General features: G+C 38.2%; 6 protein-coding genes and 1 non-coding gene across 7 annotated transcripts; 3 read left to right on the top strand and 4 right to left on the bottom strand.

The window, feature by feature from the left end:
• Positions 1-550: 550 nt before the first annotated feature.
• Positions 551-632, bottom strand: Smki_2.trna5S. Its single transcript has one exon. It is a non-coding gene; the product is annotated as a tRNA-Ser (tRNA).
• A 949-nt stretch (positions 633-1,581) lies between these two features.
• PDR3 (drug-responsive transcription factor PDR3) lies at positions 1,582-4,497 on the bottom strand (the record flags this gene model as incomplete). Its single annotated transcript, XM_056222397.1, has 1 exon — positions 1,582-4,497. One exon carries the CDS (start codon positions 4,495-4,497, stop codon positions 1,582-1,584), a length of 2,916 nt encoding a protein of 971 aa, XP_056080356.1.
• Positions 4,498-4,825: 328 nt separating this feature from the next.
• Positions 4,826-5,377, top strand: LDB7 (Ldb7p; the record flags this gene model as incomplete). Its single annotated transcript, XM_056222386.1, has 1 exon — positions 4,826-5,377. One exon carries the CDS (start codon positions 4,826-4,828, stop codon positions 5,375-5,377), a length of 552 nt encoding a protein of 183 aa, XP_056080355.1.
• Positions 5,378-5,589: 212 nt separating this feature from the next.
• On the top strand, positions 5,590-9,315 carry SLA1 (cytoskeletal protein-binding protein SLA1; the record flags this gene model as incomplete). Its single annotated transcript, XM_056222375.1, has 1 exon — positions 5,590-9,315. One exon carries the CDS (start codon positions 5,590-5,592, stop codon positions 9,313-9,315), a length of 3,726 nt encoding a protein of 1,241 aa, XP_056080354.1.
• A 433-nt stretch (positions 9,316-9,748) lies between these two features.
• HIR1 (Hir1p) lies at positions 9,749-12,274 on the bottom strand (the record flags this gene model as incomplete). The annotated part of the gene is made up of 1 exon (XM_056222364.1): positions 9,749-12,274. The coding sequence occupies one exon, from the start codon at positions 12,272-12,274 to the stop codon at positions 9,749-9,751; it is 2,526 nt and encodes an 841-aa protein (XP_056080353.1).
• A 427-nt stretch (positions 12,275-12,701) lies between these two features.
• On the bottom strand, positions 12,702-14,729 carry ALK2 (protein kinase ALK2; the record flags this gene model as incomplete). Its single annotated transcript, XM_056222352.1, has 1 exon — positions 12,702-14,729. The coding sequence occupies one exon, from the start codon at positions 14,727-14,729 to the stop codon at positions 12,702-12,704; it is 2,028 nt and encodes a 675-aa protein (XP_056080352.1).
• A 240-nt stretch (positions 14,730-14,969) lies between these two features.
• LAA2 (Laa2p) lies at positions 14,970-15,812 on the top strand (the record flags this gene model as incomplete). Its single annotated transcript, XM_056222341.1, has 1 exon — positions 14,970-15,812. One exon carries the CDS (start codon positions 14,970-14,972, stop codon positions 15,810-15,812), a length of 843 nt encoding a protein of 280 aa, XP_056080351.1.
• Positions 15,813-15,907: the final 95 nt, after the last annotated feature.

Raw genomic sequence — 15,907 nt, 5'->3', positions numbered from 1 at the left:
GCCGATATTCAAAGTGTAACCAATACGCCTAACGAGTTAAAACAAAAAGTATATAAATGAGGGAAGATACGCTCTGTTCTCAAGTGTTTTATTTCTGTATATCAAGGTTATATACTGTACTTAATTGAATACGCCAACTTTTCAATGCTCATCGCTAAAAATTTTCGGGAAGACATACACTCAAAATTTTTCAAGAAGGACGTCCGGGTGGTACCAGATCTAGGCGTGTTCGAAAAAATAAAACGAAAGGTAGGTAGGTAACCTTGGAGCTTGGGTGGATAAGAGAGAAATTTACTAATAAGTGATAATCATATACTACGCTTCTAATACGCAATGTGGTGATTGTAAAAAAAAGGTATATATTTGTAACGCTTATCTTGAAACGTAGATCAAAGTCTTTTGCCATATATTCAAATCGACTGAATATTTTTCTAACCATTTAAAACCTGTGTTTCCTACCATACAGTTAATAAAGACAATTGACAAACTCAAAGGAGAAGTCCACTATTCTCTCTCAAATTCAAATACATGTACAGTTAGCAAAAAGAAACGACAACTGCAGGACTCGAACCTGCGCGGGCAGAGCCCAAAAGATTTCTAATCTTTCGCCTTAACCACTCGGCCAAGTTGCCTAATTTTATGAATAATAATAGATTTCAAAATATAAAAGTTAATTATGATTATATATAAAGTAAAAGCTGAAATGCAATTCTGTTGGAATTAGCGATTACAACTATACATTCTTCGTATAAATTGGATTAGGAAAAATTATAATAATAGAATTTACTGCAGTAGTAAAGCAAAGATCTATTAATTGACCATAACTTAGTATATAAGAAGATGAGTTATCACCAAAAGCTTATCATCAATGTTCCGAATTATGCCTGAACAATTGGATTTAATATAATCAATCAGCGTGTGTTTTATATATCTCTTTTATATAATTTAAGAAAGAACGATTTATTCTCAATTATTTCAACTTACAAAAATTACTAATTATCAACAAATTCGATAACGGATGGTACGGTATAAAATGTAAGAAGAGTTAGTGAAATTGTTTTTTATAAATTGGGGCCTTACTTTATTTCTGCATAGCTAGTAAGATTTCTTTTTCGGCAATCCAATCCCAAAAATCATTAAATATTACTGCTATATCTCAAAAAATAATTACGCTAATAAAATAACAAAATACTAGCAGAATAACTCAGCAAGAAGGGCAGCACAAATAGTTAAGTAAAACTGCTTTCATAAATATCACCAACATTCACAGTAAGGTCCAAAATCCTACTTATGTAAGTAAACAGGTCATATTACTGAAGTAAGAGCTTCACCGAGGTTATACTTGTAAAAATCTCCTCTGAATTCCTAACCTTTGCGGTCAAAGAGCATTTTGTAGCAGTAGGCACGAACTAAGTATACTGTTTGTCTAATGTGAAAGATGTCCAGAATTACAGACGAAAACTAATCAAATCAGCTCATTATTGTCCAAAGATAAGGACACCATAATTTTTGTTTGTCAGTGGTTGCAGAATAATCAATTTACTCTTCTACTATTGTACTACTTTTCTTTTTTTTGTAATTTTATAAGAATGGATCTGAAGTACTATCATTCCAAAGGGTGTGATATAAATCCGTCAAATCGCCACTGTTAACAAACTCCTCTAAAGTGCCAAGATTGTATATACTATTCTCGTTACCACCTACTTGGCTGAGCGCAAATGGTTGTCTTTTAGGAGGCTGCAACGATCGACGCTGGTGTGGTAAATTACATGAAGTATTTTCTGATGCGTCTTGGGCGTAAGATTCCTCTCCAGAGTTCAACAACGACGATAGCTTCAACGGCGAATTTGCTGGTGAAGTAGAAGAATTACTGTACACAGGAACCGTTCCGTCATATGGCTGTGAAACTTGGTTTACATTACCTTGTTCAGAAACATTTCCAGTGGCGGCTTTATCCCTGCATAAAATTTTGTAGTCACTTTCTAACATTTTTCTAATTGTTAAATGGAAGCCTGATTTCTCAACAGATTTCAACATATATTTGTAAATAAAAGAACGAGTATCAAAAAACTCCCTCAAAAGATCACTCAACTTCGGTTCAACTTCTTTCAAACGTTCAATTATTTCAGCTCTATCAATTTGTTCAGAATCACAGTATTTTATAAATATGATCCTTATCGATATAGCAACTAAGCTCGAACTTCTCGAAAACTCTTTAAAAGTTTGACAGTCATAATCTTTTTCGTCTAAATTATTGTTAAAGAAAGACATGATATTGGTAATTCTCTTAAAGACTTTCAAAGTATTAATAACATCCTCCAAACTAATGTGCGGATTTTCAACATAAAACCTTGAAGCCATCACGAAAAATATCAGCTCATAAAAGTCTAAACAAGTCCAAACAATAAAATCGGTATCAACCTGTATTAAGAATTGATTAATTTCTTTCCAATCTCGATACATTTCATCCGCATATTTCAAGGTTTGCTCGGTTAATACTTCTGGATCTTCGGATAGTCTAGCAATTAAATTGGTAACAGCACCCCAGATAGAAAACCATGTCTTTTTATGGTAACTTACAAACTTAGCTGCCTCAATCAAATCATTTTTTGAGTAGTCTGGATATCTAGAGTGAGCTACCTCAAAAACTCTCGAAGTGTGATATTTTATTTTAGCCAATTTCATCCTTAATGACTCAACATCTTCAAAAACATTCTCCAATAACTTTTGCCTAACGAGCGCAGGTTTAACCGATGTTTCTAAAGATGTGAACTTCTCATTATAAAGAGTTTCTGAAAAAAAATTCCCAACAATTTGTGCGATCGCTAGCTTTCCATACTCAATCAATCGGGACAAAGACAACCTCTCTATTTCGGGCGATGATGGTGATAGTGAGCATGTGCTAATTTTTGTTAGAAATTCATTATGATTGATGAATCCCATGTCCCTGAAGTCCTTTGGCAAAAGACAGTTCATTTGACGTTCATTAATTAAAGACAGGTCACCAAGATCAGTTAAAAAACGCTTTTCCAGGCAGTAAATCTTCCACCAAATTCTTCTTCTTCTTTCAGCAGTGTTTTCATCTATTCCAACATAATATTCCCAACGGGACAATCCCATCTTAATGGAACATGTGACTGCAACTTCTAGCATTTTTTCAAATCCAAAACGTTCATCAATTTCATTCTGGATTTCTAGCAACGACACTAAAATTTCTAAATAATCCAAAGTGTTTACGTCCAACATGTGATATAAGGTGATATTATAGTACGCGTAACAAAGAGTGGATAAAAGATATTCCGAGGAACAAAATGATGAAAACAAGTTACTCTTTTGAAGAGGTAAAGAAAACGCTTGATTTAAGTATTCCGCAAAGTGCTTTCTATGCTGTGCATACATTTCTGTCACTATTCGAAACATCGAAAATGAGTCATGTAGATTATCTATTAGTTGGGAAGTCGTGAAACCAGTAATCGTTTGTATGAACGGTTGAGGCAATTGATTAACAACAGAGACCACCAAGTCACTGGATAAAGGTGTCGGAGAAGTGGGCAAAGTAGCGGGTGCTGCCGCAGTAAAGGATTGCTTCATTTTCTGAAGATAGTTCTCCAATGGGTTAGCAATGGAGATGCAACCTTGAATTAAATGCTCATAGCACAAATCAAACAATCTTAGTATCAAGTAAATAGTTTCCTTTGTGTCTATTCGCATCAGTGGGCCTGTATTGTCAAGATTTTTCTTTATTAAATAGCCAATGCCCCTTAACGAAAATGCCTGTATTGGAGAGAAAAGGCCAAATACTTCATCAACTAATGGGGTAGTAGCCAAAAATGAATCTGAACTATGACTTTTAACCATTTGATCAGTCCAAAAGGAGAACCGTGTCATGTATATTTTATTTCTATACTTATTAGTTAAAAGGCACGTTTCTATGGACCTTTGTGGAGGGGGAGAGAGGTTGGAAAGCTTATGGTAATCAATTCCAGGTTTCCAGTTACTAATCAAATTATTCAACTGTGACTTGGTGCTATTAATCAAAACCTGCGTATCAGCACACGGGGGCAAACTATACAGATTTGTTAAAATTTTCTGATACGTAATCAGCTGCTTCTGGTAATCAGAATCATCTTCAAAAAGAATATTATTGTTATTAGTCGCATCGGATGCATTTGTAGTGTTCGGAGAGACCGGAGTTTGTATCGGCTCATTCACCAATTTGAAATAATCTTGGTTATCTAGCTTAATCACACTATCAAGATGATGTGCATCTGCAGAAACTTTTTCATTGTGGTGTGAAGAAGACCGAGGAACAGTTGTAGTGGCCAAAGGCAGGGACGTATCCTTTTCCTGAGTCAAATTCTTTTTCAAAAAGACGCACGTACAATCATAAGAGATACAGTTTGTGCACGGGTATTTACCTGTGCATTTGATTTTTCTTTTTCTGCAATTAACACATGCAGTAGGGACCTTGGATCGAGTTGATTTCTTCACCTTCATTACACTCACGAGGTGAGAGGAAACAATACAGCTACTGATGTTATTATCACCTAAAGCTTATGGTTCTTTTGCAGTGTTCTAGAACTGAACATCCACTTACATACTCATATATATGAATATATATGAGTATATATGTTCACATTCTAGAACTCACGGTGATAGTGCGGTTATTATTCCGCGGAAACTCCGAGCGCCAGGCGGCGGCCCCGCGGAAGGAAGGGCAGCGCTTGTTGTTCCAGAAGGAAAAGAAAATAAAACGCTTCTCTTGTGGAAATAGTGGTTTTATATACAGTGGCAGAGCATAGTAGTTTATGAGGAGCGGCAGATAATGAGTGGAAACAATATGGGATATTATGAGGTGATTGCAGGGTTATCAGCACTAGAAAAGTCGCCGCAGGTAGTATTCAGTGCAGCAGAGCTGCAGCAGCTCACGCAGCAATCTGCAGACACCAATAAAAACACTAAGGGCAGTGAGAACAGTAAAATGAGGATATCCAGGCCCAAAAGAGTAGCCGTACATGGTTATCTAGGCGGCAAAGTGTCACTCGCCGATGCGGCGCAAGTAGAGTATGAGGTTGGACACTCGCTGCTGGGTAGCTATGTGCCACGCCAGCAGCTGGAGGCTCTCTCCAGTGTGGACTTTGCCCACCATTTCCACCGTACATTAGAATGCAAGACTGCGCTAGAGACGCACGACGTCTTTCTTGCCGGCGCAGGCCAATTGTCGCTACCTTTCCAATCGCATATAGAGAGTCCCAGAGAGGACGAACTGAAAAGGAAAAGAAAAGTGTTGATATGCAAACGGTGCCAATCACGATTTATAGGCACTCATAGACGGTCTCAACTTAGAGAACATGCGTGCGTAGATCAAGCCATCTAGTTGATGAAGGAAAATCCATGGTCGTTAAAAGTGATTTGTGAAGGTTCCTAAAAGGGGCTTTCTTTCACCCATGCGGGAATAGATACATGAGACGAAAAAAGAACAAGTATTTAGTGTATATACTACTATCAATCTCTATTATAGTTCTAATAGACGGGACAGTTGAACATAATTAAGGTGACACGTTGTGTTATATACAAAATAGCTAGAGTATGACCGTGTTTCTGGGCATCTATAGGGCCATCTATGCCTATGAACCGCAGACACCAGAAGAACTGGCCATCCAGGAAGATGATCTGTTGTACCTATTACAAAAATCAGATATTGATGATTGGTGGACAGTGAAGAAAAGGGTAATTGGCTCCGATAGCGAAGAACCAGTGGGTCTAGTACCTTCCACTTATATTGAAGAGGCTCCCGTTTTGAAGAAGGTAAGAGCCATTTATGACTATGGACAGGTGCAAAACGCTGATGAAGAATTAACGTTTCATGAAAATGACACTTTTGATGTATTTGATGATAATGATGCGGATTGGTTGTTGGTTAAATCTACCGTCTCCAATGAATTCGGCTTTATTCCAGGAAACTACGTTGAGCCAGCGGACGGATCCGCTCCTAAACAGGAACGGTCACCAGCCGCCGCCGATGTATCAGCTGCTACGCCAACTACTGCGCCAGCTGCTGCACTCCCTACCAGCTTTTTACCACCTCCTCAACATAATGATAGGGCTCGCATGCTTCAAGACAAAGAAGACCGAGTTCTAGATGAAGATGATGAGGGTCCTCCTCCTGCCATGCCTGCAAGACCAACCGCTACTATTGGAACTACCGAGGCCACGGCTATGGCGGCTCCATCTCACAGAAGACCATCATATAGCGATAACGACAATAACGACGAAGAGGATGATTACTATTACAACAACAACAACAGCGTTGGAAACCACGAATACAACACAGAGTACCATTCTTGGAATGTTACTGAAATCGAAGGTAGGAAGAAGAAAAAAGCCAAGCTATCAATCGGTAACAATAAAATAAACTTTATACCCCAGAAAGGAACCCCTCATGAATGGTCAATTGATAAATTGGTCTCATACGATAATGAGAAGAAACACATGTTTTTAGAATTCGTTGACCCTTATAGAAGTCTTGAATTGCACACCGGCAACACCACCACGTGTGAAGAGATCATGAACATTATTGGTGAGTATAAAGGTGCTTCTCGTGATCCCGGCTTGAAAGAAGTTGAAATGGCTTCCAAATCTAAGAAAAGAGGTGTCGTGCAATACGACTTTATGGCCGAGTCACAGGACGAATTAACCATAAAATCAGGCGACAAAGTTTACATTCTAGACGATAAAAAATCCAAGGACTGGTGGATGTGCCAGCTGATTGATTCTGGCAAAAGTGGCCTCGTTCCTGCACAGTTTATTGAACCTGTTCATGATAAGAAACATACCGAATCCACGGCAAGCGGTATAATCAAATCCATCAAGAAAAATTTCACCAAATCTCCCTCCAGGTCGAGATCTCGATCGAGGTCAAAATCCAATGCTAACAACAATTGGAAAGAGGATGAATCTCAAAACGATGTTCCTACTACTGTTATCGGTAAAAGGTCAAGGAAAAGTTCATTGTCCTCACACAAGAAAAACTCATCGGCGGCAAAAGATTTCCCTAATCCAAAAAAATCGCGTTTATGGGTTGATAGAAGTGGTACTTTTAAAGTGGATGCTGAATTTATTGGGTGTTCTAAGGGCAAGATCCATTTACACAAAGCTAATGGTGTCAAGATTGCTGTCGCTGCTGATAAGTTATCTAACGAGGATCTGGTCTACGTGGAGAAAATTACAGGCTTTTCCTTAGAAAAGTTTAAAACCAATGATGGCTCTTCCTCTCATGGCAGTGATTCAAGAGACTCTGAAAGAGAAAGAAGAAGGAGGTTAAAGGAGCAAGAAGAAAAGGAACGTGATAGAAGGTTGAAAGAACGTGAATTATATGAATTGAAGAAAGCTAGAGAACTATTGGATGAAGAAAGATCAAGGTTGCAAGAAAAGGAATTACCTCCAATAAAACCACCAAGACCAAACTCTTCTGCCTCTGTTTCAAATACGACCCCTACGTCAATCGCAGAAAACGGTAACAACAACAGTAACAAATATGACTGGTTCGAATTTTTCTTGAATTGCGGTGTGGATGTTAGCAATTGTCAAAGGTATACTATCAATTTCGATAGGGAGCAAATCACCGAAGATATGATGTCTGACATAAATAGCTCCATGTTAAGGACCTTAGGTTTGCGTGAAGGTGATATTGTTAGAGTGATGAAACATCTTGATAAGAAATTTGGAAGAGAGAATAACACAACCATTCCATCAAATGCTACTGGAAATATGTTTTCCCAGCCTGATGGTTCATTGAACGCTGCTGCGGTCCCTGAAACCTCATTGCCTCAGCAATTGTTACCACAGACAACAAGCCCTGCTCAAATAGCTCCTCCTGCATCAGCAGAGATGGATGATGCTTGGACTGTCAAGCCGGCTTCTAAGTCTGAATCTAACTTACTCTCCAAGAAATCTGAATTTACTGGTTCCATGCAAGATTTATTGGACTTACAGCCCCTTGAACCTAAAAAGACCTCAACCACAACACCTGAACCAAACTTGAAGGACTTGGAACCTGTGAAAACTGGTGGCACTACCGCTGTCTCGGCTCCAGTTCCACCTGCTCCCGCCCCATTAGATCCATTTAAGACTGGTGGCAACAATATCTTGCCGTTAACTACTGGTTTTGTGATGATGCCAATGATTACTGGGGGTGCCATGCTACCAATGCAAAGAACTGGTGGCTTTGTCGTGCCACAAACAACTTTCGGTATGCAATCACAAGCTACTGGTGGTATCTTACCTGTTCAGAAGACGGGTAACGGGCTAATTCCAATCGCTAACACTGGCGGCGCTATGATGCCACAAACTACATTCGGCACAACTCCTACTGTTTTGCCTTTGCAGAAAACGGGAGGTGGCCTAATACCAATCGCTACGGGAGGCGCACAATTTCCACAAACTTCATTCAATATTCAAGCGCAGCAACAACTTCCAACAGGTTCAGTGCTGCCTGTCCAAAAAACCGCCAATGGATTAATCTCAGCCAATACTGGTGTCTCAATGCCACCTTTACAAAGGACTGGTGGCGCCATGTTTGCACAGCCTCAAATTACTGGTGGTGCTGTGATACCACAAACGTCATTTGGCGTTTCGCAACAACTAACAGGTGGTGCAATGATGGCCCAACCCCAAAATACTGGTGGTGTCATGATGCCCCAAACATCTTTCAATGCTCTAACCCAAACTACCGGAGGAGCAATGATGCCTTTACAAAGGACTGGCGGTGCATTGAATACATTTAACACAGGTGGTGCTATGATCCCTCAGACTTCGTTTAACACTCAGCCTCAAAATACTGGGGGATTCCGGCCACAGTCCCAATTTGGTATAACTTTACAGAAAACAGGAGGTATTACACCATTAAACCAGAATCAGTTCACTGGTGGAGCCATGAATACTTTCAATACGGGGAGTGTTCTTCAACAACAGCCACAGATGATGAATACTTTCAATACTGGCGGTGTTATGCAACAACCACAGATGATGAATACTTTCACTACCGGTGGCGCCATGCAACAACCACAGATGATGAATACTTTCAATACTGGCGGTGTTATGCAACAACCACAAGTGATGAATACTTTTGCTACCGGCGGCGCCATGCAACAACCACAGATGATGAATTCTTTCAATACCGGAGGCGCTATGCAGCAACCACAACAACAAGCATTACAGAACCAACCTACTGGATTTGGGTTTGGTAATGGCCCTCAACAATCAAGACAAGCTAATATATTTAATGCTACTGCATCAAATCCTTTTGGATTCTAGGTTACTTCAAAGGTAAATAATAATAATAAACTAAAAGAGATAGTTTCGTGTAAATCTGTCCTTATAATTATGAGAATGCAATATTTCCTTTCTTTTATATAGTAGTTGTAAATGTATATTACTAATTCGACATTATCGTTCCCACTTTTAATGATCCTTTACTATTGTATGAATGTTGGAATGGAAAATATTAGTCCATCCATTTACCATCACTAGACAAAAAGAAGCGTTCGCTCACTTTGCTTCCGCCAATAATCAACCAAGATAAGAGCGCCTTAGTTCACAGCTTTAGAAAGCTTCAATTGTGCCATTTTTTCTGAAGAAATTGTTAGGATAGTAATAGGACGAAGATTCTGAGGTTAAAATGATACTTATATGATCATTCATAATCTCAAAAGGAAAACTTGTTGAGGTAATAAAATATAGAAGGTTATTATTTATGAAGAGACCAACAACCAAGATCTTTGGACCATTTGTATATATTTCTAGGATCATTAACTTCTAAAAACAAGTCGCAAGTAGAGCTGTCCAGACGAAAGCACCTGATGAGTTTTTTTATCCTTACCTTGTTTCCTTGAGTTGGTTGACCATTCAAGATTGGCAAGATGGGTACATTTCGCAGCACCGATTTTAAGTCTAGTAAATCCCAGGCAAAGAATAATCCCCTTTCAGTCAAAACAACTAGATATTTGCTCGATGTTACCATCTTAATTACCTTATGTCCCAGGCTAATTTTAGGGATTTTCTGCTGTCCGTTATATGAGAGGATGTATATAGAACCGTTAGCAGAAGCTAAACACCAACACTTGCAATTCTTTGATCCCACAGCACAAATGATAACTTCTGGGATAAATGCTTCGATAGTTCTTTTACCTCCTTGGTAGCCTAGTATTTTGGTAGGATTATCCAGAAGTGCCTCAAAATCAAACTGTATTGATCTCTCTACACCATTTCTTATTTCCAAGACGGCTATATCGTTCAAGTCACCCTCTTCAAGTATAACAACATCTGTGTCTGGTATAATGTCAGATTGCGTAAGGTATCGTGTTGTTGGTTCTTCGCTCCAAATCTTCTCCTGTGTTAACTTAGCGTTCAAAGTCATCCTGTGAAAGTCGTTTTCATCCTCTGAAAGAATTGTAATTTCGTCAATGCTGTCGTTCGTACCATCTGTACCTTTGATAATTGTATTACCTGGATCATCATTGTCAAATTCTGAATTTGCGGCTTTTCTTGTACTTCTTTCTTTTGTACCCATAATTAAGGAATGTATACCTAATCTTGGTAACGGAAATGATGCGATACTGATTTTCTTTTCGATACCCTCTAGTGCATTAAAAAATAAATTATTATTAGTGACCGCCTTAGTGGACGCTTTCAAATTATTTTCAAGTTTCCTATTATCCAATGTAGGTTTTTTGATTGCATTGGGAAAAGGAGATGATGATGAAGTCGAAATTAATGTAGGAGTTACACGTTTTTTACCACTTTTGAGAGTTACTGCTTTATTTAATTTAGCATCCTTTTTCCTCTTTGGAATCAAGATATTTACATGTTCACCTTTAAGTGCACAAGCATCATTTTTATCTTTTTTTTGATGAAAAAGTGAATCTGCTGCAAGTATTTGAGGTTTTCCACTTTGTTTCGATGTTGAGAACTTTGTTTTTTTGAAATTTTTGGTTTGATCCTCGAGTAGTAATTGATTAATGCTTTCCGGAAAATCCAATGAATCCTTGTCGACACCGTATCTATACAATTGCTCCGTATTTTTCTCCAGAGGGATAGGTTTACCTAATTCGTCATTCTCGAATTTAAACAAGGTAATTGAAGAGTCTAATGATGCAACAAATAGTAAAGAGCCATTCGGATTCCAAGACATGTCAGTAATTGACTTATTCGCAATATCAAAAGCAACAAATATCGGTCTTGGCCTGCTCGTACTCCAAACGGCCAGGGATTTATCTTGTCCAGCAGTTGCCACAACAGAGTCGATGTTTTTATCAAATTGGTGAACATTTTCCTCATTTTGCTGTATTAGCCCATCCTCTAGGTCATTGTGTTTTCTTTCTTTGACGCCGCCACCCCTCTCAAACAATCTAGGATTAAACCTTGCAACTTCTGTAGGCGCATCATGCCCAATTAAGCTAACGCTTGTATCCCAAGTTCCTCTATTTACAATGGCCACGGAACTGACGGGCCCATTAGTAGCGTTGGGAACCGCGATATGTTGTCCATCAGGAGACCATGATGGTCTTCTGAAGTATGTGGTCAAGGGTGACTTTTTGAATGGTTCCGTAATTATATGTTCTATCGTGAAAGAAACGTCTCCAGTCTTATGATACCTAAATATCTTCATGGTTCTATCATCTGATGTGGTGGCAAAGTACTTATTAGCAGGATCGAAAACAACACCTTTAACGAGAGATTGATGTACGTCAAATCTCTTTAACTTTTCAAAAGTGGAACCGTTCCAAACTATGACAGATCTATCTAAACCAACTGTCACTAGTATGCTTGAGTCCGGTGCCCAGCAAATATCTTGTATATCGTTATCATGCGCAACTAATCTTTTACGAACAGTCCAATGTTCCTTGTCATTTTCAGAACCAAAGGCAGGTTGTGAGCCTTGCTCTTCATCGAGAGCCCATATAAGCAAAATCCTATCGTCAGATCCACTTGCAAGATATTTTCCATCCGGTGAAAATTTGACACATGTTATGGAGCCAGTATGCCTACTCATACTACACAATGGGATCTGCAAATCTTGTGGAAGCGGTATTTTAGGAGTTACTGCTTCTAATTCAATGCAATGCAAAATGGAATCTATAGACCATATCCTAATCTTTCCATCTAAGCCGCCAGTAGCCAGTCTCTTCCCATCAGGACTAACATCAACTGTATATATTTCATACTTTCGCGACTCTTCACGGTGAGTCAACCATGGAAACTTTGCTACTTTCATCTTATCACAGGCTTCTCTCACTCGTATTTTTATTGCCTTTTTCGCAGGTGTAATAATTCTATGAGTGTTTTGCCAATGATATCTTTTTATTCTACTAATATACCCACTGACCTTATTTTATTTTTGTTGCGATGCGAGGTGGTTTATTTTGAATACTAACCATGACAAAACAATTCAACTGAAAAAAGCAGTAAAAAAATATGATCAGCTGAGAATATCAGTACAAGTCCTTCCTTTTTTGGCAGATTGCTTTCCGAATATGCGCCTATGATTTTGAATAGCTAGATAAAGATAAGGGCTTTCAGGAGGAGAATTAATAACATATTCTTATTTCTTTTTCTCTATTACAAATTTGTATATATTCGTTTTCTTACTTACAAATCATTAAGAAGGATACAAAAACTTGAACCTTTTTAAGATAACATACCTATTGCATTATTTCTTGTTTCAAAGATAAAAGATCACCACACGTTCTAATAGAAAGTTCCTTTTTAAAGATTTTTTTGGGTTGTTTTCGAGAAGGATCAAGTAGGTGCATCAACTTGGTCAGGATAGTTACTTCATGATTGAAATTGCGGGTGCACGTGTTTCTCTGACTCATTTTTAGCAAGTTGATACTTAAATAATATAACCATAATAGGTTTGTTCTCGGTTCAAACATTCCCCAGGACATCGGCTGAGGAAGTAAACTTCTCATCAATTCGTAGATCTCAAACTGTAAAGTTCCTCGCCCTTGAAAGAAATATTGGTGGTCTAGTCTTGTATAGAAAGCTTTATTGGTGTCAACACTTGAAAATCGGGAGCACTTCAGACCAATTAAAGTTACATTTCCCCTTGAATCTATCAAAATATGATCGAGAGTCAGATTTCTATGTTCGAACTGAAGTTTGGACTCAGCAACGTATAATATACTACTGCACTGCCAGAAAATAGACAAAGCTTGGCAATAATCAATATTGAAACATTTCGATAGAGGAGTTCCATGATCCTTGAAAAATAGGTATAACGTCAAGTTTTGAATGTCTTCACTCTCATCTGAAGGCATGACATAGGCCTGCAACAAATGGGCGATACCACTAGTTCCTTGTAAAAAGCGTAGTGATTTTAACTCATGTAAAGATATCAAGTTTGAAGTAGTCAAGTCACTTAAGGCACCAAGACATACTTTCTTGCAAATAATCGAAGTTTGTACATCACTGTGATAAGTTTGCCAAATATTATGAGACAACCGAATTGATCCAGCATTCAATATAAACAGGCCTAATGATTGGGCCTCATACAAATCATGCATAATATATTTGACGTCACAAAGTTGCAAAATTTGCTGCAAAATTGAATCATTGTAATCCAAAGTGTTTATGGGAGTAACTTCTGAAGATAGAGATGCCAATGATGTCGAATTTTTCAATTTTAACTGAATCTTATCCTTTGACACTTGATCTGGAACAGGGAGTGATATCTGGCAGGTTTGTTTGGCCAAATGATTTGACTCTTGTGTATTTCCCTTACGCCTTATCTTAAGCTTATTTAGAGAAGAATGTGACGTTTTGTGCTTCAAGCTTCTAAAGGAAAGATTTGATGATGAATGTTTGTGGTTCAATTCTTTAGTGCTTCGATGGTCGGGCATAATAAATCCAGAATTTCTCTTCTTCTCTGCATGTTTGTGGCCGCCAAAAATCGAGCTCTGGAAACTTGATATTGAAGATTTCTTTTGTAACTGATTAATTGGTTTGAGTTGTGCAGAATTTGGGGGCTGCTCGTTTGTAGATTTGGAAGATACGGATCTAGACAATAAGTTGTCGTTCTTCCAAAACTTCCATTTAGACGAGGAAGTAGTAGAAGTAAAAGAATTAACTGAATTCACACTGGGTGAATGAACATGGGAACTTGTCTTTTTGTCACTCCAAAATTTGTAATCACCGCCACCTCGAAAATTGAGCGAGGCAAAATCCTTAACCGATTCATCTCTTGATAAGGTTGACTGATTTGAAATGGGCCTGAGGGGTGTGCGAAACTTGGAATTTGTTATCTTCGAATTATTCTGCTTCGACAACCTTTTAGAAGGAGAGAACAGTTTGTTTTCTGATAGCGATACCTGAGATACATTTTCTTTATTTAAAGAGTGACTAGTATCACTTATATCGATTTTATTGAACAGTTGCTTGAGGGACGAACCTGTAGAAGACCTTTTACCATAATCATCGTTTTCGGTATTTTTGCTTGCAGGTCTTGTTTTGGATGTTGGAGAATGCGAAGAAGCAAAACCCAGTTGACTCTCGTCATCTGCTGAAGTCCTGTACGAAGCAATCTTGTAAATCCTTCTTCCTGTATCCATTGCGGGGCTTCCCACGGATGAAGAATTCAATGAACTATCGGCATCATCACTTTCTGCTGCTTCGAGCGTAAAATACCTTCGGTCAGTCATCTGCTGATCTGCAAGTGCATCAAATTTCATTGTCCTAATACACGTAGCGTATATATACTTATTTGTTGTAATGTTTTCATCATAACTGAAGATATTAAGATCAACAGACTTCAAGTTATTGTTTACTATTTCCGCTTCTTAAGATGAAAAATTACAAAAAAGTTTCGCGAATGGCTATCAAAACTCAAAAAAAAAAAATTACACTAGGCGTAACACACCAACGAGAATTTAAGGTGTAACAGGAAAAGGCGCCTCTTTCAAAGCATAGAAATGACTGATGGAGATCAGATAAAGCCTGCTGTAAATGCATTGGATGTTGAAAGCGACTCCAGTGATGACTTTGGGAATTTTTCAGATGCTTCAGTGGAAAATGATCTTTATAACCAGGATTCCAAGCTACAGATATCTTCGGAATCTGTGGTAGATAACTGCCTGAATAAGTTATTAGCTAATGGTGAATTCAATTCGGAAAAGGAAGCAATAAGTAATGATTGCTTTAAGTTGAGCAAATTGATTGAGGATGAACGACCCCATGTCATTTATGAGCAACTCGTACAACTAGATCCTGTGTTACACCCATTTATATGGAGTAAATCTCATATACGTAGGAACTTGCTACATATTTTGAGATTTTCCGATAATGATGACCTTGAAGAGGCCAGTAAAAAGAAGGAAGAAGAGCCGCTGAATGATGAATTGTTTAAGAGGATATGCGATATAGTAGAAAAAAACGAACAAACAACGATGGGTCTCTTTCTGAGGGATAATTTTAAAATCGACTACACACCACCAATGACTTTGAAATCTCTTCAAAGAGAAGAAGAGCGTGAACAAGAGCAACATATACCGCAATTGCTTACCGCCGATTTTACTGACATGGATGAAGAATCTTTACGCAAATACCATGATACGTTGTGTCAGTCCATCGACTTTCTCGTAAGTAAGTCGAGATCACTGAAGCAAAAACAGCAAGATCTCCTTAAGGATAAGACAACTTTTGAGAATGTGGTAACGAATTTAACAGGGCATACCCAAAGACAACAGAGAGATGAAATTGCATTGTATAACAAAAAGCGAAGCAGAAAAAAAAGGTTCAGTTGGACAGGACACTAATTTCGTTCTAGAACGATAAAGAAGCATTTAAGTTTCAGAATCATTTGTTATTGGTAGCATGAGAGGAACAATTTCAATAGTTTGTAAAAGAGCAA

The sequence above is a fragment of the Saccharomyces mikatae genome (genome assembly GCF_947241705.1).
Source record: "Saccharomyces mikatae IFO 1815 strain IFO1815 genome assembly, chromosome: 2".
Taxonomy (NCBI): domain Eukaryota; kingdom Fungi; phylum Ascomycota; class Saccharomycetes; order Saccharomycetales; family Saccharomycetaceae; genus Saccharomyces; species Saccharomyces mikatae.
Note: the sequence above shows the minus strand (reverse complement) of the source record. Positions and strands in the feature narration are given on the sequence as shown.